We start from the raw sequence: 25,218 nt of genomic DNA, 5'->3' as shown, positions 1-25,218 counted from the left end.
ACTGCATGAAGTCATCATAACAGAGGTCTAAGCAAAGTAGTGATGGATGCTAGACAGGAAGATAAAAACTCCCAGAAAACTCTCACTTAGGTTTGTAGTGAAACACTGATCCATGAAGTCTTTTTCATAGACAGTCATACACCCACAGACAGTCCATGGAGCTTTTTAGTGCTAAAATATATACATAGTTTACTCATAATTGAGGTGTTTTCTTGTTCTGATTAAGTTAGATTTATTTACTGAGCAAAAAAATGCACTGGCTAGAAACAAGAGGTAAAATATTGATAATTAGTTAACAGCAGCGTGCTCATAAGCTTTTGGTCTCTTGCCTCATTGATATATCTCCATCTACTGGCTAAAGGGATCACATACAGCCAGATAAGAGTAAAGTATTTTATTAATACTGAGAAAAACAAACAAACAAACAGTGTCAATTACTTCTCCATTAAAAATTCACCGTGTACTTATGGTTCCGTCTTTAAAAACATCCCAAGAAAAGCCGGTATCAACAAATACGAGTCTCACTATTTTGAACTACCATGGATTTAAGCAGTAACATTTTAAATAAGACATATTATAATGTGAAAGCACACAGGTGGAGTTATTAAATCATCACTTTCTAAACAGGCACCTGTCAAGCTGACTGAAAGGGTAATAGATCTACTGTGATACTTGGAGTACTGGCATTGATGCAGGCTGCTGACTGACTCAAGCACATTTTCTGCGCTGCATTAAAATGACTGAGTGGGAGGACGAGATAGGAACACTACCAAACGACAGGGCAACAGGAGAAAGTGACATGCCAGATCTGATTATAGTAGCTTAAAAAAGAGCAGAAACTAAAAAAAGTAAAATAGTTGAGCAGCAAGCACTGCAGCACTGTTGGAGTGTCTGTACTTAAAGTGGCTATGGACTGCAAAGACAAAGAAGTCACATTTATACTGTTTGAATTATTCATCGACTACATTACTAAAAGTCTTTTTTAAGACATTGGCATTTCTTTAATTAAAAAAGGTATTCTACACAGTGTCGGCAGTGTCTCTCTTGAATACTTGGTATTTGAACTTAATGCCGTTCTCCTCTTGAATTTCACTTGGCACACCGGGAAATCTTATTTGAAAACAAGAGAGAGAAAAAAGGTTAATTAGAACAAAAACAACTGATCATAATTTAATAAAACAATCAAAATGCAAAAGGCAGATAGGCAGAGTAGAATTATCCTCACATTCATTAAATCGGATATTAAAAGGTTGATTATAAAACTCCACGATAATCTCCCCTAAGTAAACATTTGCCAGTTTACTATTTCAATTCAGTTTTATTACAGTAACAAAGCTGTTCAAACCCTTGGTAAGCAACCTGTTAAAACCAAATGTCTCAGGCTGACAGATGGTGCTGATGTTGACTTTGTAACAAAAAGCAAAAATCACTTCCTCACTGGCGTCACAGGCTGGCTGGGTGCACATAAAAAAAAAAGCAAACTATTTCATAAGAATTTCAGTGCCAGCAAATTCACAAAGAGACACTGAGCCTTTGGGATCAGTATGCCCTGCACTTCAGATGAGGTGAAAACTTACCCTTCCTGTAGTTGAAATAGATTTTTGTCAAATTCTGGGAAGAAAACATCACAGTCATAGTCAGCCATGACGTCTGTCAGGTAAAGCAGGTCACACCAAGGGTGGTTTAATGCATCCTGGTTAAAAGGAAAAGGAAGAGAAATGCTATTCACATTGAGGATACTAAAATACAGTTTTCCCCAAAGTAGATTTTAGGATGTTGTTGGTGGATCTTATTCCCTATCATATGTATGATAGCCCTGAGAAAGATACTCTAAATGTATGCAAATATCCTCTGACAACCAGAGAACACAGCTAATTGCTATAGCCACTGCAACTCTGTTAAACCACTAGAAACAAATGTGTGAAAAGCTGATCAATATATCACCCACTCAATATAATTTAACTTTAATGAGGTGCTGAAGCTTACAAAACAAGAATGCTGTGTGTTAACATGTCACTTTGGAAATAAGGCACTTTGTTATGCAATGGGAGAAAATCACCATCCACTTAGAGCTGAGTATGTGAATAATGTTCCTTGGTGCTAAAACACACCAAGGAGCCACATTTAAAGCCTCTTACTTTAAATGTGGGAAACTCTAAGCATACATTTGAATTTTTCACCTGTAACTCAGGATGTAGAGTCAGTAGTTAGTTTCCCGGCTCCTCCAGTCTGCAGACTGACATAACCTTAGGTAAGATACAGAAGCCTGAATTGCCCCCAATGTAAACGTGTGTGTGAATGTTAGGTAAAGTGCTTGGATATAGAAAAAAGCCCTGTGTGTGTGTGTGTGTGTGTGTGTGTGATACTGGGTGAATGAGGCCTCTAGAAAAAAAACACTTTGAGTACGTACTTAGACAAGAAAAGTGCCATATACATACCAGTCCATTTACAATTTATTCAAATATCACAGTAAGTTAGGACAGTTCAGACACGATCCATGTTAAAAACTAGCTGGAAGGTGGATGAATTGAGGGCTTACACCAAAGTAAATATTCTTTTTGACTCCAAATCATGCAAGTCTATTATAGTAGAGTCCAAGAATAAAAATATGGAGTCGTACATAAGCTCCAGTCTATGGTTTCTAAGTTATGGCTTCACTTCTTTACACGTGAACATGTGAATAACAGGTCCTACACTTTAAATACACTGCAGTCTAGGTGGATATTGCCATACTGGTTTACCTTGTAAAGCTGCACTCCACCAACAATCCAGATGGTCTCTATTAAGTCAGCGAGGGGGGGCTCTGCAGCCAGGCGGATGGCACTGTCAAAGTCTCGACACAGGAAGTGTGCGTGATCGGGAACCGTGCTGAAATCAAGACCGCAAAAAGAAAAGATGATGAAGAGAAAACGGGGAAAAATAAAACTGATTTCTGGATGATCTGAATTTGTGTGTCTGTGTAACACTCACTCCAGGGTTTTACTCAACACCACATGCAAAATATTGGGAAGTGGAAACAAAGATTCAGGGTGGGAGTTCCAGCAGAGTCTACCCCAAACCATAAAATTCATCCTTCCTGTGTTTTACAGAATAAAACATAATTAATATCTTGGCCTTTGTAGTTTCTGTTTCTTTTTAAATTATTGAACATAATATAGGACTGGGTATCAAAAGGTTCTAATGAATTAAGCCGTCCTCACAGAATTTACACAACTACAGTAAAACATTGACAAATCCCTCAGTCCTAATGCCAAACTGAACTGAAATGTGTCCTTATTACTTGCTTTTTTATGAACTCTTCCATGATTTATTAATAATTATTATTATTTTTTGAGAGGGTGGCTGTAGGTCAGCATGTAGAGAGCTACATAGGAACCAGTCCATTTACCATTTTTTAAATGAATATTATATTTTTTTTTTTAAATGTGCTCATTACGTTTTGGTCCCTAAAGGCAGATGTGGTTTTGAAAGCAGTGTTTCAAAATTGTGAATGACACCCGGACCTCTATGACAAATGTATGATGGGATGTGAAGAATACCTGGTCTCGACACCGTTTTGACAGTGTTCATAAAGTACTGGAATTCAGTCCTGTGAAAGTCACATTTCCAGTGTTAAGTCAGGCAGAAAACAGTTGCATTTCACAGTAAGCTCATTATTCTGAGAAAGCTGACTGCTGCTCACAGGGTACATCTTTTATTATCCTCAAACTCTGACTTCTAGCACTGCTGCCCGCACTGTTACAACTTAATGACACTGATATTTACAGCACATACTGATTGTTACCTTTGTAACTTGCTGTTTGAACCATTATAGATAAGCAAAAGGTAAAACTCTCATCAACTGTCGCCCATGCATAGACTACTTATTCTATTAGATTTTTTAAAATTAATTTATTAAAAGCGTCACCACAGTGGTTTAACTCTTACGGTAAATCCCAGGGCAGTTTTCCATCTTTCCCGATCCCCATGTCGTTGCAGGCTGCTGCAATGAGGCGAACGGGTTTCTTTTGCAATTTTTCCCAGCTCGTTTCCATCTCCAGCAGCACTCAAGCCAAACAAATCAGAAGGGATCAAGCTCTGCATCGAGAAATGCGCCTGTGTGGGAACAATTTATTGGGGTTTGGATTCTATCGCCGCCCACCGAGTCCAAGCTCCTTATTGGACACGGTCAGTGCATCCACAAGAGGTTTGTTCGCGTTTTTCGCAGCAACGTGACTCACGAGGTGCCCTCTTCGCTAATGCACAATAATCCCCTAAAATATTCAGACCCTTGTGTTACTCTAGTGAAAACAAAGTGAACGGTTTAGTTCAAAATCTCAACACAGCTGCTGCAGACACGAAAGCTGGTAAGTAAACAAAGATGAACTTTGATTAAATTGCAAAGTAACAAAGTGTGCTGCAGGGTTCAGACAGGAAAGTCAAAAAGACAAAACAACAACAACAACAACAACAAAAACAGTCTCCAACAAAACATAATCCAACAGAAGAACAATGTGAGGCCAGAAAGACCCCAAAGCACTTTTGGATAAATGCGTAAAGGTGGATAAACGCTGAAGGAGAAGACGACTTGGAGCGAAGAACGGTAGAAAGCAGAACCAATCAAATGTTCACTAATGAAACTGATCAGGAGCACACAGACAGGAAACCAAACCAACAGATATGATTGGTTAACTAACTAAAAGGGGGGTTATTCCCGCTTTGAGTTACAGGGATTCTTAATCAATTTAGAGATGTAGACTACAAAACATATTTTGCAGTCTTGAGCCACCTTTTCTTTTTCTTTTGCTTCCAAGTAGTTATGTTTTCTTCTATCTTTAAAAGTGAGCAATGGTTCTCCAGCTGTTCTAAATGTCTTTCAGTTTTTCTTTGGTTCTTTGGACAATATAGGTGGTTTTTCTGTACAGTCCTTGGACCTGACTATTTTCAAAGAAATTTCGGGTTTTTTTGTCCACTTAGCACTGACATCTCAACCATCAAGCTTAAAAAAAAGGTATCCAACTCCAGGGATAAACTAGGGTTGTGTGTTGATTCCCAAATGGCTACAAGCTGAAAACATGGCGTGGTGTGCAGCACATCCAAGAAGCCCAGAAACCCATTCCTGAAGTCTCCTTGGCTAAGCTTTCTTATTCAAGTTTTCAGGCTGTGCTGGCTTATATGCCATGTATAATGTATACATACACGTTTCAACAAATCAACTATTTTCCTGTAAAATGAAGAAATGAGCCTCAGTTCTGTATTCTAAATACACACAACTGCTGGGATAGTTTCAGTCTTTCACAATATCTGTTGCAACATTTACAGCCTGAGTTTAAAGGTGGACAAACTTCATAAAGGATGCCGAGTGAACAAACTCTGGTTCAGACCAATATATAACTTCTGTTTAAATGTTTTAATGCAGGGCCTGACATCATTTCTTACTCGTAGGTTTCAGACAAGTTTAGTGCAGATTCAGTAGGTCAGTGAATAAAGGGAAGGGTCTTTTGGCTAATCTGTCACCATGTAAATTGGATCTAAATGGTGGCTGGATAACTCCAACTTGGCACCAACCACACATGACTTTTCATAGACAAGTTGAAGTTTCACAGCAGGAAAAGCAGGTGTGTTAACGACAGCTTCATTCCTCTTAGGGGGGGGTGTTGCCGTTATCCATACGGTTCCCTGGGACACTTGGAAGTGAATCATCGTGGTTAAAATGCCACAAATGCTTAATTTATCAAGTCAATATGTCTGCTGTGAAACAAATTTGAGGAAGTGTCTACTTCAGGTTGGAATATTGAAGAAGGCAAACAGTGAATAAAATTAGCATGAAATGAGTTACAGGAACAAACATCTGAGGTATCATAAGAAATGAGAACGCAATAATATTTCATCCTTTATTTCAATACAATTGTAATTTGGTAATTGATACAAAAATAACAGATTTATGATCACATGGGAGAAGGGGGGAGGGGGGGCTTGCACATTTTCAGAGAACTTTTTTCCCCCCAGAGTTTTTTTTGGTAGCTTTATTTACAAAGGAATTTTGAGATCCTGTTACCAAATATACAAAAGTTGGAAATTAAAAAGAAATATTTACAAAACGTATGACGCCTTTTGTATGGCCTGCTTTAACAACGTGCTAACCTTATTTACAATCAATATTGTATGGCTGTAATAATGGTGCTAAAGATACAGAGGGCTGTTAAAAAATAAAAAGAAAGTTTATCCAGGTCATTTTACTTTAAGTCAGTTTACTAAAAGTGAGTGATAGTGTCAGCTGAACACACAAAAAAAAAAAAAAACTCCTACGGTTCTGTCACTCTAATGGGAATAGTTTTTTTATTCTGACATTTTTACATATAGTGTGGAAGCTGAAGCATCAGATCAGGCTGTCTGAAAATCACTGATTGTGTTTCACCTTCCAATCAGAGCCTGATCATGTTCTGACCTCATTAATGTGGAGTGTAGGGGGGGTAAAGCGCACTGGCTACTAGTTTCAGCATTTGTACAATTACATATTGTAGTGGAAGACAATAGGTAGCTTCACAACATCCTGATGAGAAGATTTTATACTCAGCTGTATTTGCTGCTTTACCCCTTTTGCAGATTCCTTCTGTTAACTTTTCATCTGTTCCTGAGATCTATAATGTATCCGATCGAGTCAAGTCCTGATAATTTGAATGTCATGTACTAAAGAGTTTTTAAGACTAAAAGTCAAAAGATAGAAGATAAATCCAGTTCCCCCCTCCCTTTCGTGCTCTACAATGGTTGGTACTTTTAGCTATTACTGTTCGTTATTTGGGGCAATGCAGGGGGGATGCTACCCAGATGATACAGACAGACTGAGGAATCCTTGTTCTGTCTTCAGCACCCTATTTACTCTGCTTCCAGGATTTAGAGCTGCTTTCAAGGGGAGTCTCTTCATGACGACGCTTCTGCACAGACTGTGCTCGTTCTGTTTTAAAAACATAACATACAATTAATTTGCAAACAAACTGCATACATGCCTATTCGCAAAATGTACAAAAATGCTAAATGTTAATTTTTTTCAGTCCACAATTTTAGCTCGGCTTTATCGGTTTCCAGTAGCTTCTCGAGAACAACAGTAATTCAGCTGTCCTCTGTAATAAAGCCTAATCCTCAGTTTCTAGTTCTCAACAGTTATCAAAAAGCCTACAGGTAGGGAATTCATATATTTAACATTACCCTTCCTACCACTGCAGTCTCATGAGTATTTATTTTAGTGTGAGTCTGATGACTCTCAGAAATTGTATTTTGCAATAAATCAAGATTTTCAATGTTGTAGGTGTGACTATAAATAAATATTCAATACGTACCTGTTTGAGACATTCCCACCTGCACAGAGGGGTCTTTAGAGGACCCTCCTGCACCTTCATTGGTCACTGTGCAGACTGCTCTGGGATTAGTGCCATTTCCACCAAAGTTGGAATTGGCAGGGACTGTTGCCAGCAGACCTGTGAGACAACAAAAGGATTTCAAATTAAAATAGTTAAAATATTAACTATTGGGCTATTTTAAAACAAACAAACAACAACAAAAAAAACAAAACAAAACAAACAAACAACAATTATATTTATTATTATTAGCCCTGCAACAGAGTGGGTGATAGGCTCCAGCCCACTCACGAAAATTGGATAATTGGAAGAAAATGAATGGGATGGATATTATTATTACTACTACTACTACTACTACTACTACTTCTGGGTTCAAACTGTTACCATGTATCAAACATATTCTCTGTGTCAAAGGAGCTTGCAAAGAAAAGCGTCTGGACTTCTTTAAGTTACTTGAAGACGTTTCACCTCTCATCCAAGAAGCTTCTTCAGTTCTAAGGTCAAATGGTGGGGAGTCCCAGATATAAACCTAGTGGGAGTAGTGGGAGATCTGATCTCAGGAATTCGCATGATAAGGTGGGGCCAGGTTTCACAATGAACACACCCGAAACTCTGGCTGATTGGGACCCACGCCCAGTTTCACACCTTGGCTCAGGCGATTAGAGGATCATCAGGGGTCCTTTTGTCCCTCTGTGGGGGGTTACCCCCACTAGGTTTATATCTGGGACTCTCCACCATTTGACCTTAGAACTGAAGAAGCTTCTCGGATGAGAGGTGAAACGTCTTCAAGCAACTTAAAGAAGTCCAGACGCTTTTCTTTGCAAGCTCCTTTGACTACGATGACCTGGATGACTGAGAACCTTCACAGACATATTCTCTGTGTGTTGAGTTGCAGATGTAATTTAATACGATGGTAGGAGTATTATGGAGATTCCGGCAGTCACCTGTACTTATGAGTTAGAATTTATCCTAATACATCCTAATGAAGGTATAATAAGGTTCTGTGCATTTATCAGGAGAAAAAAAAAAAAGTCATAGGACAAGATCAGTCATCCTCACAAACAGCAGATAAAATGTTTATCTGAATGGTACACTTAGCAAAATTAATAATGCCATGACATTTAATTAGTATCTAGCTGGCATCCATACCCAGTCCTCTGTAGCAGGAAAGCTGCTGGTAAATCTGCTTCATTCTCTCAATGTTGATGCGACTGGCCTCAGCATGGTTCACCATGGGTTTGGGGTAGTGGACTCCTATGATGCACTTGGCTGCCTTTTGTACTTCATCTGGGGCATTCCAAGGGTCATAGATATATTTGGCTGGAAAACCCCTCAATATCGGCAAGTAACGCCTGCAAGCAGACACAAAATCAGACGAAGATGACACAATGTAATGTAGACTAATGTAACAGACTGGTCCAAGTTCATGGATGTACTGCATTTCATGTTACATTAGCTGGCACACATGCAGTTAATACTGTGGCTCAAAGTGCATTCTTTTTGTCCCATGACAAATTCTCATCAGTGTTTACCAATTACACCACATGACTGTATCACATTTCATATTCAGGAGAACTTCTGTGGTGCAACACAGGCCACATTATCCCAAATACACTAACAATTATATAAAGTGCTAAACAAAGTTCAATGTTCTCTTTTGTAACCTCACCCATGTGACGCTACAAAAAAAACCCAAAAAACAAAACCCTCCCCACAAGTTAACCATGAGATTGTACTTAGTTACTTGAAATGACTGTAGGGATACACAAATACCCACACTATTGTTCCTATTTTCATGTGATACTTCATAAAATGTCTCGCTGACCGTATATAGTCGCCATTTGGGTCGGTGCGTCGTCCAAATCCCACGGGGCAGTAGCAATGAAAAAACTGCTGGAAAAATGAACTGCAAGAAAGCCACATCCAGCTGCCAGCATTTACACTCCAGTCTGCATCCAGAAGCAACTCTTCAAAAACCTGTTTTAAAAAAAACAAACAGAAAATGGTCAACAACAAATGAGAGAAAGAAGACAACAGCAAGGTACCCAATTTACTCTGACTCTTCTTTAAGTGCACTTTTAAACAATGAATAATAACCAGAGTGACTCATGTGCACTTAAATCTGGTGCAGGAAACATGATTTTGGCTTCACTGGACATAAAAATCTATAATAACCTTTCAGGATATTGTTCTTCAATAAGGCTGGGAATAAACCTGACTCCTCTACATCTTCAGATTTATTTATTTTTTTGGCTTTAGAAAATCTAGCCTCATGTAAGCACTTGTTCCCTTTTCTCCGTTCTTACCTTCATGCCTTCTTCCCAGCTGATCCAGAGGTCTCCCCTGGTGAGGAAACAAGCAACACCGTGCCTTGCCAAATGATGGATCCACCCCTCCTGCCTCAGCTGGGTCATAATAGCATCTATCCAAGGAAAGCCCGTTCGTCCTTCTGCCCACTTGGCCAGTGCCTCTGGGTTTCGGTCCCAGGGTATCTGGACACAAATGGGGTTGCCATCCATCTTGTCAAAGCAGGGGTTGTTGGTGGCAGTTGTATAGAAGAACTCTCTCCACAGCAGCTGGCCGTATAAGGACAGTGGTGGTGTGTGGTTCTTCTTGACCTGATGGGATGATGGACAGCTGATTTAGGCTTATGAAAGAAAAAAATACAAATTTGAAAACAGACGCTAAAGCCTCTAAGCCCAACAAATATAATACTATGGCATTAGTACTTTTCTGTAGAGATCAGTAAGTTTGAAGTAGAAGAGCCGGCATGAGAGACATCCAAAGCGCAGGTAGGGGCTGAGGCCTGTTGGACTGGCCAGCAGAGAGTTAGCGTTCATACGTGGACGCTCAAAGTTTGCAACCCAGGCCTGTTTAAAATAAATAAATAAATAAATAAAAAAGGTTAGTCAGCTTCATCTGAATAACTGACAATAAATGAGATGTTACATTTCTGAGTCTCCGACAGCAAAACTTAACCTTCAATAAAGTCACTACTGAAGATCATTAATGACGACATTTGACAGATATTACACTCTTGTTGTAGCTCAGTACAAAAAAAATAAATTAATAATAATTAAGCGCAAAATAATGCAAGAGGAACTCAGCTGGTTTGATACTGGAAGTAATGTGAGGAAAAAAGAGAAAACAAACTGGATTACTGACCTCTATGCACATGATGTACTATGTTAAGAGCAATAAAGAAATGTAGTCAAAAATCTGAGAAATAGCGATCATCCAGTTAAAGTGCATATTTCTCTTACACCTGTATATACACTGAACAATTCACTGCACATGTAAGGAAGACATTTCTTTTTTTTAAGACATAAAACCCGAGGAAGTTTCTAAATTAATTTTTCACTTTGTTCTCAGTAAGATGTATTTTTACCTTCCGCTCGAGATGCCGCTCTAGCCTCATGAGGGCTTCAGTTTCTCCTCCAGGCCACACTGCTGTGGTTAAACCCTCTGTCTCAAAACCTGAAAAAGTACCACATTCAACTTAAAAACTGCAGTTTGCCCCCAACTCTGATACAGATGGATGATAGAAAACACATAAACACAAAAACTTACCAAGCTCTTCAAGGGAGGGCACCCCAAACTTTTCATCATGGTCTTCACTGATTGGTGTGACACAGTTTTTAAGAACCTCAGATGTGATCGTCTCCGCTGGCATCTCGACGGCATCCATTCGATTTATTACAGCCTGGAAGCGTTTGTAGGTGAGTGGAGGCTGATTGCCATTAAGTTCTATAATCCTATGAAAGAGAAAAATGTATTAAAAGGCAGTCCCTGCAGAGACAGAGTAGGTGGTCACAATCTGCCTTAAAATTGGTTCATTACTATGAGACTTTCAGCTTAATTACTCTATACAGTCACTCACTTGTCCAGATTGTAGAGGGTGTGTGAAATCCGCACCGTGACCTCCACCCCAGCCTCATTGGCTAGTTTTTGGATGGCAGCGTCACGTTCCTTGCCAAAAGGCTCAGAGTCATATTCATAAGATAAACGGTTTATCTGCCATTCCTGGGTAACAACGAAAAACAGTAGTGTTTACACATCTGCTGCATTTTATTGAATGCATGCAACATTTGAAAGTCATTGACAGCAAAATGGAACGGTGATTAACTTAAAATCGCATACAGTTCATTTCATACACAACTAGAAACATGTGTTTTTCTAACAAATTATATATATATATATATATATATATATATATATATATATATATATATATATATATACACACACACACACACACCGATATTTGGGAAATAGATTTTTCAGTCTGAACATCCATGTAATAACTTTGGATCTCCTTTGTTTAAGTTCAGCAGACACAATTTTGCACCTTTTTTATTTTTATTTTTTAAATCCCTTTCATTATATTAGGTTTATTTGAAGTAAAAGTAAAGTGCAGGACTGCATCTTCTATTCCAAAACTCGTACCTTAAACAGACGAGGGAAGACATCTGTAGGCTGGCCTCTAATGACAAACAAGCGGGAGTTGAGTTTGCGCAGGCTGGCATCCAAGTCTTCTAAACAATGCAGCAAAAACCTATTTATTAAAAAAAGCAAACAAAAAAATTAAAAGAAAAACCCCAGAAGGATCAAATAATTGGCTACAATTGATTGATTAAGTAAAACCGTATCAGTCTCATATGACCAATGATAACAGGCACAAGGAATGGAAAAGTTGTAATAGACTACAATTAATAAATTCAGTATAGAAATAGTTTTTAGTAGATTAACCATTTCTCCCATAAAACAACATGCAACAAGCTCTCCGGTACCCTCACTCATGACTTTTGATACCTGAATATAGACGTTTTCTGATGACTATGAGAGTTTCCATTTTTTCAAGGGCAGAGATCACCTTCACTAATTTCTGCTATCATTTTGGGTTATCTTAGCAGGTTCTAAGGTCTAAAGAGCTAAATATTTGACAATATGGTGCCAGACGTTTTTAAAAGTGGAAAGGTTCAAATGCACCATGTTGCACTGTTGCATGTCCAAAAATGCATTATGTTGGATTGCCAAAACTTGATTATTTTGCATTTGTGGACAGAAAACACAAAAAAATCTAACATATTTCCATTTCATTACCACCATCATCATAAAAATATATATAATTTTAGAACATCACTGATGACATCATGAGATATGGACAAAACACAATAAATAAACAGCAGACAGTTTCTTTCAGCAACATAGATACTGCAGTGTATTCATGTGAACATGCAGCCCTCTTCTGGTGAAACTGCTGTAAATATTACTGGCAAAAAAGCAGAGCATGTATACTGTAGGAGCACTCATGACTTATGCCTTTAAACAAACATTTTCTCAACAATTTATCTACAAACCCAGCAGCAAAACAAAACTAAAAAACAAACAAACAAAAACAAAAAACAACAACATCTAACATAATTTAAAAAAAAAAAAATCCTTAAGTCACGTCCATTGTCTTCCATTAACATCCGAGTGGCATTTATATAGTAACTGACACCTAAACCACAACCTAAAAATAATAATTGCTTTATTACTAGGATTTCATAATATAATTCAAGATCTAACAAAGAGTTTGGCTTTGGCAAGCAGATATGGAGTAAATTTTAAAAATCAGTTATCAGCACACTACCTGTATCTTCTGACAAATACTCTCATGCCTTCATATCCTCATTTAATACACTCGAGTTATTATCCACAAGAGTTTTAATAACGGCTCTCTTATCTTCTAATTCTACAAATTAAAAACCCTTTAACTGTATGGAAGTAATGAAGTAATGATACATTATGGAAGTAATGTATCATAATATTCCCACAGATTACAGTATTTCTTAATTTCCCATTGTTACACTGGTCTTCCCTTCTGACACTCCCTCGATATTCCTTTCTGGGTCACACTGACCTATAATCACTTCTGGAGTGGCTTCCCCTCCTCTCTCTGTGCTGCAGCGTGCGTCTGCTGTATTGTGGCAGTGGAAATGGGTGTGTTTGATGGTTAGTGGAGTCAACGATGTGTCAGAGCTGAGCTTGAAGAGACTTGAAAACTGACTAATGTGCAGCTGGTGAAGTTCTGCTCCAGTTTAGTGTCTCTATATGCATGTGTGCAGTATTAGAAATTGTGCCGTCTTCCATTTACCTTGCAAATCTTCCTGCTCACTGCAGTTTTCTGCTACTAGATTTAGCTTAACACTCTGGCACTGCTTGCCCAGATCAGCTTAACTCCCTACTTTCTGAATTCTGTTCTGTCTGGTCAGCTTCCCTCAGTAAACCTCTGCTCCACTAACCCCAGTATGCTTCTCTGTCTCACCACTCCAGCTCCCATTCTGAGCCATTCCGACCAATCTGAGGTCTCAATAATCACCTTTTATTTACAGCCAGCTTTTTCTCTGTGCCTAATTTTCCCTTTCAGTTTAGTGCTTTATGTAACAGAGTGTATCCAAGGTTAAAACATGGGTTTTCTTCAGCATTTATTGAAAATAAATAATCCATCATTTTTTTCCATTAAGGTTCACAAGCTACAAAGCACAAATTACTGACCAGTTTGTATTGTTTCAGCATGAAAATGGAGACAAGACAGGGAGAGCACTTCCATAAGAACTCAAACATATTCCAATCTAAATCAGTGTACCAGTGGTAGTAAAACTAAGCAGTTATAGTTGCTTGCAACATTGTGAACAAATGCGGCTGTATAGACGTATGGGATAAGCTAAAAATAGTGTGCATGTAATAACACAAATGACATGGTGTAGCTGACTAAAGGGGTGTGTGTGTTTAATATAGGTCAAAGCAGTGAGGATGGATGATGTAATGACCATAACAACATACTGACCCAGATTTGCAGCCCCTAATTTGCAGCCCCTGATTCAGAGTTGAACAGCAGAGTCAGTAAGCAGGAAAAAAAATAGCTTGTCAGAGTAGCTGGGCAGCAAGCTTACTGCCTGCAACCTTTATGTCCTTCTTTGGATATAAATGGTGAAAGCCCTCTCTTTCACACAGACTCAGCAATAAATAAATAAGTAATAAATATTTTTTTAACCACAGTGAACTGATTTTAAAGACAAAAAGAGCTGGACACTGGTGCAACATGTGACTAGTAATGTAATGTAACATATGAACATCTGCAATAAATAAATATAGCAAAAATAATTCACTCACTGCTTTCTTGTAACATATGCACTGTGTGCAGCTTCCCCCAAGATCCACTATCAAACTGAAACTAATGTCAAAGGGTGGGTTTAAAGAGAATGAATAAAGTTTTGGAGATTTTTACAATTAACCATCAACAATATCATCATTTATTTTTAAATTACTAAATCTGATGAAAATTATTTGAGCATTCTGGGAAGAAAAAAAATACTATAAAACAAGAAAAAAAAATATTACCAACTAGTTGGAATTGGTCAAGATCTTGGTCACTAAAGCAGCTCAAGGTGAAAACCGTTGTTGTTTCAAGACAAACTGCCACACCTGACATATCCTCTACAAAATGCCCTGTGTAGATGAGTTAGTGAAACAAACTGATCAGCCATCTTATCGCGTCTTGTCGTGCAACATACATCCTCTTTATTGTGGGTGCGAGGGTGTAGCCGTTGGTACCCATGCATCTGCTTATTGCCACTGTGTATTTTCTACAAATCTTGCCAACTCTTCCAGGTTTGTGCGTTTTTTCCTTCTGGCCAGATGCAGCTTTCTGCACCATCTTTTCCAACTCATCTACAAAAGGCATTTTGTAGAGAAAATGTCAGCCTTGGCAGTTTGTCTTGAAACAGTAATGTCCACACTTTGAAATTTTACTCAAAATAGTATGTAGTAATAGCAGCAGGCTTAAAAAAACAACAACATTAATCATAATGTTATAGTTCATTCATACGTCTGTCTTAATGCAGTGTTACTCATCCACAAAACACCCAGGAAACTTCAAGCTGCATGGTGCAGAAAACAGGTGTGACTGGCACATGCAGGTGCTGATTGAGGCTCGATTTAGACTTCTGCAGGGGATCCTTGCAGAGCCTACAACTAGAGATGGACCGATCCGATATTACTTATCGGTATCGGTCCGATACTGACCTAAATTACTGGATCGGATATCGGAGAAAAAAAAAAGTAATCCGATCCATTAAATATCACGAAAGCACCTCACAAAACTTGCAACACGCCGTAACTCGCCTCAGAACGTTAGCACGTCGGAGCAGTATGCATCACGTGATAGAGCGGCTGTGGCATGGGGACCTGTCGGTGGTCTGGATAGCATGTGGAGCTTCGCTAGCAACCCGGCATTTCATCTCCGACAAAGTTATCCCGAGAGAAGTAAAGCAAATGTGTAAGTCCATCTCTGAATGTTTGTAAAGCATTCCTGCGTTAAGCTTAACAAGCGACTGCCTCTCCTGCTGCTACTTCAATGGTGATCGGCTTTTCTGTCGGGAGTACGTGTCTCTGGTTTGTTTTTGGCCCACTTTGCACCAGAAAGAGGAAACCAGCGGCTGAACAACAGCAGCACGTTTAAGCTTGATCAGCTGTTGTTAGAATTTATTTATTATTACTTTCTACTCGAGGATCTTTTTCTACATAGCTGACGCTGGTAACTGTGCAGGGGCGGATCTAGCAAAGTTTAGCCAGGGGGGCCGATAGGGCATTAACAGGGGAAAGGGGGCACAAAGACATACTTTTCTTTCTTATTCTCATTTAAAATGTCTAGCTTTTAATAAATAATTATCTGACACCCAAAGTTTTAATTTGATGTAAAATGAAAAGAAGTCCATTACTGTATATAGTGACTATTAAGTCTAATATATATACCCTAGTAAGCTATAGTACTTTTTCCTTTGGGAAGGTACCATCTGTGCAGTCTGCAATTTTGTTGAAGAAAGATGTTGAATCTATTTAATATTTCTTGAAAAATAATTGATTTCTGTGCATTTTTTTTCACACTGCATCAAATTAAGGTTGATTATGTCGATTAAGCATCATGAGGTGGAGGGTGAGGGGTGGTTCCCTATTTTTTATTTATTTATTTTTGTTGTTGCTGGGAGTTGGAACCCTATTAGTTAGGTTGCTTAATATTTACGCTAAGTACTCTTTAAAATACCAGAATAGGGAGGATGGTGCAGGTTTAAGTTTATTAGATTGATCAGTATTGCTGAACTATGAAATATTTTTTTTTGCATACAGGTATAACAGAATAGCTTTAGTGTAGTTGTTGTTTTAAACTTGAGTATGAACTTATACAAAATGCAGCAAGATATTTAAAAAACAGTTTTGTTGATTAAAAAACACTATATTGGATTCATATCGGTATCGGCAGATATCCAAATTTATGATATCGGTATCGGACATAAAAAAGTGGTATCGTGCCATCTCTACCTACAACATGACCTATGTAAGTGGCTGAGGACGTTGCCGTGTGCATTATGTATTAATTGTCATATGGGCGTGTACTGGTGTTTTAGCCAGTAGAGACAGATAAAATGATGGGACTTTTCACCTCCTGGGTCCCCTACTGTTTTTTATCACATTTTTTTTTAGATTCTAGATTCCCTCACATCGATTCCTACAGTTTCAGCAATTTCACTCCAGGAATTTGCTGATATGTGCCCTTATATTAAAGCTATGATTATTATCCCTTGTACTGAGATGATGATGATGATGATGATGATGGTGTGACCGTCATTCTCTCACTGAGGTTCAAAAAGTGTGGCAAAAAAAAAAAAAAAAAGCACCTGGAGATGCACAGCAGAAATCAACAATAAATTTCCTGCTGAAATATAAATCCCCATTAGGTAGCATTTTGTTTGTTCTGAATTCTATTAACAAATTTTTAATATTGGTTGGGGCTAAAATTGTGATCAATATTAAAATTTGATTAATGTCCAGCCTTACAAGGGAAACTAGTCGGGCAGATTTATGCTTTAAGGGGACAAATTCAATATTTTGTCCATGACATGACATGGTCCTCTCTCAGTGTTGTACTCATTTTCCAATTACGTGTACCTTTGCTGTTGGAAGAGGACCAAATAATAGGCATAAAATTATAATATTGCAGCAAATCAATGCTTAAAAAACAGCTGCAAAGTACCACCCCCTAAAGAATGAATGTAAATATTTTAAAACTACTATTTTAACGACTTGTCTGCCTGATCAAAATGAGCACTTTTTTGTTCAATCAAATTCCCATCATCTATGGAAAGATGTGCAATTACATAATTCTCCATTCTGAATTAGATAAGTGCTTCAGAAAACAAACCAAACGTTTTTTAATAAAACAGTATGCTAGTTAGTTAATGTTAGAGAGCCACTTTGCCCTGCTTCTCTCCCCTAACTCTTCTACAAAACGTGCTGGAGTAACACCTTGCTAGTACTGTGTTGGTTCCCCCCTTTGCCTTCAGAACTTTCTTAATTTTGTGCCAGTTTAAACAAGGTGCTAGAAACATTCCCGAGGGATTTCCATATTAACATGACAGCGTCGCACAACTGTTGCAGACTGGGCAACTCCACATCCATCATGCAAATCTCCCATTCCACCACATCTCCAAGGTGCTCTACTGGATAGAGATCTAGTACATGTGGATGGCAACTGAGCACTGTGAACTCATATGATGGTCAAGAAACCAGTTTGAGATCATCTGAGCTTTCTCACTTGGTGGAAGCAGCCATCATAAGATGATCACTCTGTGGTCATAAAAGGATTGACAACAATACTGAGCAACAATACTGAGATAGGCTGTGGCATTTAAACAATGGTCAGGTACTAAGGGATCCAAACTGTATGAAGAAAATACCCTCCACGATAAACTCATGCTTTTATGTTGTTTACACCAATCTTTGCATAGCTTGAGTTTCTCATTTTTAAGCTTAGGGTTGTGGCACCTGCTGAAGTCTTTTGTTGTTACAGTCCATCTGCTTCAAGGTTTGACATGTTGTGTGTTAGAGCTGGGCGATATGAGATTTTTTCATATCACGATATGTTTTTTTCATTTCAGGCGATAACGATATCTATCACGATATAAGCCAAATAACTATATTTGTAAGATTTAAATGTGCCGTTGCTCACAAGTAAAATGTGAAATAATCAGCAGCTTGTTTTTATTTAAATATTTATTTCCCATAATAAGTTCAACAGGGTAGATGTACTTAAGGAACATGAGACTTTTTCAGATAAATAAAGGCAAATATTGCAAACTACACAAAAGGCAGCCGCTAAAGCGTTTAAGTGTCAAAATAGAACAAACGAAACAGACTAAATTGTCAATTCCACTTAGAAACAAAATATTAATTCTAAAAATAAATCTTAGTTTGTTTTACAGAAGAACAGACAAAACTGACTAACTTTTGTCAATATCAAATAAACTGAGAACTAAAAGGAAATTCTCAATGTCTCCTTGTTGTATAGCTGAGCTTTTCAAACAGTTTTAACAGTTACTTTAGTCTGACAAAAGCCGAATGACGAATTAGCGCTTCCAGTCAGAGACTGAGGCTACGTCCACACGTACACGGGTATTTTTGAAAACGGAGATTTTCCGTTTTCGTTTTAAAAAATAATCCCGTCCACACATAAAGGGAGAAATGAAGGAAAACGCTGCTATGAACGTGCCAAAGCAGCAGGTGGCGCTAGATTCCTAACCGTGCAGAAATGTTGGCCAATCAGAAGTCTAGAAGCCTCGGTGGGAAAAAGTAAACAAAGCTGGGGCATAGAAGCAGAACAGAGTCGTATGTGTGGACGGACAGTAACTGTGTGTATATGTAAGCATTTAAACACTGCAGAGAGTAGAATTAACAGTATTGTAGAAATTCATTTCATCGAAACAATAACGTGGCGCACAGTGTGACGCATGCACCAGTTTATTGTATTTCCAGACTTGCTTTCGGCACAATTTACAGTGCACGCTACTGTTTTTTGTCAGACTTGAAATAGCCGAAATACCTTCAGACTACGGAACTTCTATGGCTCTTCCGTTCGACAATCTCTCCGGCATTGGAACCATCATCTGTTTTCTCTTCGGTCACGCTCGGTTGATTTTTCTAGTCGGCACACTCATTTCCTCCATTACGTGCTGGCTCCATTACCCGCTGGCTGCTTCCCAAACAAACACACGTGCGGCTTGGCACTTGTGCTGTACGTAACAAGTCACGCGACGTGACGCTGCGGCTGTGATTGGTTCGGCTCTGCGCCACTTAATTTGGATTGGCTGACCTTTTTTTTTTTTTTTTTTTTTTAAGAGGACAAGAGCGGCGAGGTCTATCGCGATAGCTTAATTTCTCTATCGAGTAAAAGTTATATCGCGATACATATCGTTATCGTTCTATCGCCCAGCTCTATTGTGTGTTCAGAAATGCTCTTCTACATACCTTGGGTGTAATGACTGGTCACCTGACTTGTTGTTACAATACCCACAAGTGTGGTCATTCTCCTCTGATCTACGCAACTCAGCCTAACTGGGTATTTTCTCTTTTTCAAACAACTGTCTGTAACTAAGGATAGCTGTACTGGAAAATCACAGTAGATCAGCATTTTCTGAACTACTCAGACCAGCCCATCTGGTCTCAACAACCACACCACATTAAAAGTTACTTAAATGATGTTTCTTTCCCATTCTGACGAGTCACTTAAACTTTATCAAGTCATCTTGACCCTGTCTATATGCCTAAAAGCATTAGGTTGCAGCCATGCAATTGTCTGATTAGATATTTGTGTTAAAAAGCAGCTGGACGAGTGTAAGCAACGACGTGAAGAGAGAGTGTATGCAGTTAGTGAAGATAAAGGTTACAACTAAAACAATATTAAGTTTTGATTGGGTGATTGCTAAAAATACCACAAGTCTTGATACTAAGCAACTATAACCAGGGATTAAGTTTGACCTAAACACCCTTTGACAATTGAAAGCACACCATATTGTGTGGCGATGCAGCTCTCCACAGGTCTTAAGAATCTAAATAATATGAACTTTGTGACAGGCGCTTAAGGATTAAGTGACCAATTGTTATGATTAGGTTTATAAAGTAAATGAAGATGTTTGCCTCAAAGTCCATGTTATCTAGATTCAAGCTTTAAACAACGAATACCAAGAACAAACCTTTAACCCACATAACACTCCTATATACCCATACTTAAAAGCTAAAGCAGCATGTGACCCATCTTACCTCCACCTGTTGATGCCCACATTGGAGGATCCAGCGAACCAGGGGTCTAGGATATAAATACAACGAAGGGTGTCCGATCCCTGGATAGAGTCTTTCAGAGACGGGTTGTCATGCAGCCGTAGTCCCTTCCTGAACCAATGGATGGTATTGACCACCATGTCGCCTCCCTTATTTTTTATTTTACCACTAGTGGGGTGAAAAAGGTATTAAGGAGTTCCCACAAACAACAAACGACGCCCTCTAACGTTGTTCTGTGGCAAAAACAAAGTCACAAATACACATCCAAGGCCGAAGTAGCTTTAAAGCTGCTCTCCGTTCCTGGATGGCGATAAAGGTTTGTCGGACCTTAACCAAGCTCCATGAATTTATCCACAGCGTTGGGTCTGCTGACCAGCAATGAATGCATGTGTAGAAAGGTGGAAACCGCAGCTGACGCAGAAAGGGGCTGCAACTCTTCTCTCAATTAGCAGCAACGCTGAAATTGAATAATTCAACATGATTAAGTTCGAAAACAGAACATTAACAGAGTCAAACGATGTTTCAAATGTATTGTTTTGATGAGCTAACACACGGCGCTTGGGCGAAGGCCATATAAAATATGCTAGTAGTTAGCAAAACGTACAAACGCGTACATACTTACGTTTTGTTGCCACAAACGGGGTTAGTCTGCACAAATTCAACGCTCTCTCGACCTTACTAACATATTAAACACTGTACATAAACTACATCACCAGCCTAAGTCGGCCATGCAAGATGTCCTCGCTATCAACATCTCCACCCACAGGAATACGCAGGGCTGAAAGGAGCGACGTGATTGGCCAGGATTAAACGTTATGCAACGTGTTCCCCGTCACGTTTCCATAATGTGCTTTCTTACCTCTGCTTACGCGTTATCTGCGGTTATTTTTAAATGTTCCACCATCGATTTCGATGTTTTCTCGATACAATCTCTGACAAACTCCGTTTTTAAGCGAAAACCCCGAAAATATCGTCTAAACTGGGAGATTAAAGGCAGCTAATGGGAGACTTCGGTTTCAGTTATGTGGTATACCCACAAGTACCCGGATGATCACATGCCGCGCGGCAAGGCCAGCTTCTGAGCAGGTGTGCTCGATTCTTTCTCGTGACCGCGCCGCAACCGTGCGTTTGGTCGGACATAACTAACCCCGCCCATTGTCATCATCAGCGGTAATCTCTAACCAATGTGTACCCCGTGAGCCACGTTAAATTACATAAAAACTTAAGATGTGACATGACATCAGCAGTTGTTAATACATAACATTTGCTGTAGAGTTAGGTACTACTATTACTATTGCACAGAGCTTCTCTAATTGGTTTGGACAGAAATTAGATCGTTTTTGTGTGACAACTTTGATTACAATAAAGAAATTGCAAGTTTTATTTGAATTTTGTCTTAATTTCATGGCAGTTGTGTCTAAAGTCTGTAAAACGACACTGGCATTACACGAAAACTGGGCAAATAAGTTGAACATACCCTTTAAATAATACTGGCAATTTACACTCTGGCAAAAGCAATGTAGCTGTTGGTCACGTGGGTTGCTAATGCCACATTAGAGTGCACAGTGAAATTTTTTTGATATCACACATTTGACTTGACAAACTGTTCATTTCACAGTGAGCAAAACTTTGAGGTGATGACGTACGTTATCATTTTTTAATGATAAAGTACAAACTTACACAATAGTTGTGATTTAATTGAATTAAATGACACTTTTATTAAATAACCAAAACTGGACCCACATAGATCATACTCCTAGCAGGGCTCTGGTGTACATTTGTCATAACTGGGTATCCTTTGGCTCTGAGTGAGGTACAGGGTTACTATATCAAGACTAGATTACAATAAGGTGTTAAGAGGTATTCATTTCTAAGTTTTTGATAGTCTATCTGGTAGATTTTAAAATGTTATACGTTATGTAATTACTTTGTTTGTTTGTTTTTACTGTAACCCTGTTTGTAATTATAGGAAGAGGCAGCCTCATACATTTGTTAGAGTGTCATTAATGGTAAATTACATTTTGTTATTATCAATTGGAAAAATCAGAAGGATGATCATTTTGACCTTTGGTTTAATGATGGAATGATTATCGAAGGATATTTCACTCAGGTTATTGAATTTTAGGTGTAAATTCAAGCAATAGAAGTTTAATTTAACTTGTTAACAGGTTTTGTTTAAAGAACAAAAATAAATCTTTTGAATAAATAATTTCTGTGGGATATATTGCATGCCACAGAAATGTCAGGGTTGGAGCAAAGATAGCACACTGTGCTCGGTAAGAAGAACATGTTGTATCACCCTGGGGCAGAATGACAAGTTATATCATTGTCGCACAACCAGATCTGTGAAGCTGTGCAATATGCCTCCTTTTTTTCCCTAAGTATCGTGCATGCATGAGAAAATGCATGCATGATAAGATTAAAAGCCATGGCTTTTAAAGTACATTACACCTGAGCATTTCTGTTTCTGCTTTCTAAGGGAAAAACAGCTTGAAAAATCCTGCTCAGTGAAACAGAAAATAAAAAAGAAAGTAAATCTTAATGTAAGGGAGCAAAGTCTGGACTTTAGCTGTTCTGTTATAGGTGTGGATATGAGAGGAATTTCTGTCACTTTCTGACCATTTGTTTTTCTGTCTGCTTGCTTTAGAAGTCCTTGGTTGCACATCTCTGTCTTCTGGAGAAAATTACAGTATGTGCAGGAAAGCCACAGGAGTGTGGTTAAGGCGTGCAATGCTTTTCACAATTATACAGTCAAAGTATTTGTTTGTTTTTTGCTTGTCTGTCTGTATTTTTTACTGAGTGCATTGAAAAGTAATTGTTTCCAATGTCTGATGGCTTTTTCCACTGTGACCTTCTGGCTTCTCAAGGATATGCATCAAACATTCCTGAAAAAAAGTTATTTTCCATCATTCATTCTCTGCTAAGATTTGAAAAATTACTGTAAAATCAGAGAAGCCTAAAGATTTCTCTGGCTATAAGAAAGTTAGGTTACTCTAATAATTATGTTGAAAAGGGTGGTGGGGATGCAGTCAAAAACATCCCATTACACTTATACAAATTGCCACTAGATGGCAGAATTAACCAGAAATTGTTTTTGTAGAGGATCAAAGTGCACTTTAACGTTTTTGCCTTTGAGTCAGTTTTCACAAACTTTGAGGTTTTTCTGTCTTAATCTTCCTTTTTGTTTTATTAGAGCTATCTGAGCCTATGATAATCTATTTAACTGGACACGAAGCTGTGATGTGATTTTAAATGTTCTGAGCTTCAGTTGTTTTAATCAGTTAATCTACTTTGCTTTTAAACACAAAGGTTGAGCAATGCAGGTTTTTCCCTTTGTAGAGCAGCTATAGACCAATCATGAAGGTTATAGTGCAGACACAAATCAATCAGCCTTTTGCTCTGTTTTTCTCAGTGAACTTGGAGAAAGAGGACATATACTGCAGTAAACATTTAATGTGTGTGCAGCCTTCCAAAATGTGTGACAGGATGAAGAAGAAGAAGAGCATGCATACTTGATCTTGATCTAACCCTTAATCTACATCAGGCCACATCACAGTGGCCCAAGAGCACAAGATTCCTCATTGTTACTGATACAGCCGCTTCTCATTTCAGTTACATTTAATGTGTTTCTAAATCATCTCAACCAGTTTGCTTTTCTTCTGGGCTGTTGAACATTTTTTAAAACCTCTCTATATAAGGATATTATTCTATTTACCCCATTTACATGAGGACCAGAGAGAGAGATCATAAGACAGCTTTAACGTGTGGTTTTGTAGAAATATGACTTTGTTTGCTCACATCCCATAATCACAGAATACAGGATTATGCTTTTCAGAAATATCTACATCATATGCTTGTATATACTGTATTTACCTTAATAAAATATATATTTTAACTGAGCACTGATTTTATGAATTAATTAATAATGACTTTGCATAATATTGACTTGAAAATATGTGCTAAAATGCTGTGACATGCAGTTATGTGTTGGCAAAGACACAAAAACGAAATCAGAATGCCTCAGAAGGAGGTTTTACTTTATAATAACAAGTTAAAGTACTATAATAATAATCAGAAAGTCAGTTCTGTGTGCATCAGGGTAGCTTATTAACCAAGCTCCTTCATCTCTTTAAATGGAAAAGCTTTTGGTCCCACATTAATTAGGGATTTTGCAAACTAGGTGTACTTAATAATATAGATTGGGAGTGACTGGAGAACTGTGGGTGTTATCCTGCCAAATGCAGCATGGTGCATTTTAATATGGACCACTATGCCGCACAGGTTTATGTTACATTGCCACATTAATTGTACAAAGCAGTCATCGTCCAATCCTAGTTGTGTGATGAAGTTGTTGTTGGAGCTTGTGATTGTTTTAAAATGTCAATCTCAATAAATTGAAGTTTTATTAGCTAACACCAGGGTTCACTGTTGCTCCAAGCTGCTGTCCAGTGCAGAAAGTACTGCAACTAAAATGTAAATACCACCAGTTTAGGTTAATTACACTCAACCATTTTTTGTTACACTGAACCCGAACCTTATTTTTTGTCAGCCTTACATTTCTTTCATTAGCCTACATTGTTACTGTAAATGCACGATCATCGCTGTTACTCCAAAGTAAAGAATACTTCTACAGTGTATCGCTCGGTGTTGCTTTATTTAATGTATTCATGCAGATCCTGCAAAGCCGTGATGGCCCATGGGAAGGGCAAAAAACTAAACGCAGAAACTA

The 25,218-nt window shown here is 38.3% G+C and overlaps 2 protein-coding genes across 4 annotated transcripts; both read right to left on the bottom strand.

Moving 5' to 3' along the window:
• Window positions 1-379: 379 nt before the first annotated feature.
• zgc:153031 lies at window positions 380-4,090 on the bottom strand. Its single transcript, XM_004570797.3, has 6 exons — window positions 3,928-4,090; window positions 3,540-3,589; window positions 2,971-3,076; window positions 2,742-2,868; window positions 1,578-1,693; window positions 380-1,110 (listed from the first exon to the last, which is right to left on the bottom strand). Exons 1-6 carry the CDS (start codon window positions 4,032-4,034, stop codon window positions 1,020-1,022), a joined length of 597 nt encoding a protein of 198 aa, XP_004570854.1. The 5' UTR covers window positions 4,035-4,090; the 3' UTR covers window positions 380-1,019.
• Window positions 4,091-5,859: 1,769 nt separating this feature from the next.
• cry1b (cryptochrome circadian regulator 1b) lies at window positions 5,860-21,591 on the bottom strand. 3 transcript variants are annotated; one of them, XM_076885592.1, is made up of 14 exons: window positions 21,349-21,591; window positions 21,112-21,267; window positions 20,817-20,946; window positions 20,472-20,657; window positions 11,781-11,889; window positions 11,215-11,357; window positions 10,905-11,089; window positions 10,723-10,811; window positions 10,064-10,204; window positions 9,641-9,952; window positions 9,160-9,311; window positions 8,484-8,686; window positions 7,317-7,454; window positions 5,860-6,934 (listed from the first exon to the last, which is right to left on the bottom strand). In XM_076885592.1, exons 4-14 carry the CDS (start codon window positions 20,627-20,629, stop codon window positions 6,852-6,854), a joined length of 1,713 nt encoding a protein of 570 aa, XP_076741707.1. In that variant the 5' UTR covers window positions 20,630-20,657; window positions 20,817-20,946; window positions 21,112-21,267; window positions 21,349-21,591; the 3' UTR covers window positions 5,860-6,851. The 3 variants fall into 3 exon arrangements, with proteins under 3 accessions (XP_076741707.1, XP_076741706.1, XP_004570853.1); XM_076885591.1 differs by having other exon boundaries at window positions 20,472-20,946; window positions 21,108-21,267; XM_004570796.4 differs by lacking the exon at window positions 21,112-21,267 and having other exon boundaries at window positions 20,472-20,946.
• Window positions 21,592-25,218: the final 3,627 nt, after the last annotated feature.

This window comes from Maylandia zebra, linkage group LG7 (assembly GCF_041146795.1).
Source record: "Maylandia zebra isolate NMK-2024a linkage group LG7, Mzebra_GT3a, whole genome shotgun sequence".
NCBI lineage: Eukaryota > Metazoa > Chordata > Actinopteri > Cichliformes > Cichlidae > Maylandia > Maylandia zebra.
The sequence above is the reverse complement of the archived record's forward strand: the minus strand, read 5'-3'. Positions and strand labels throughout refer to the sequence as shown.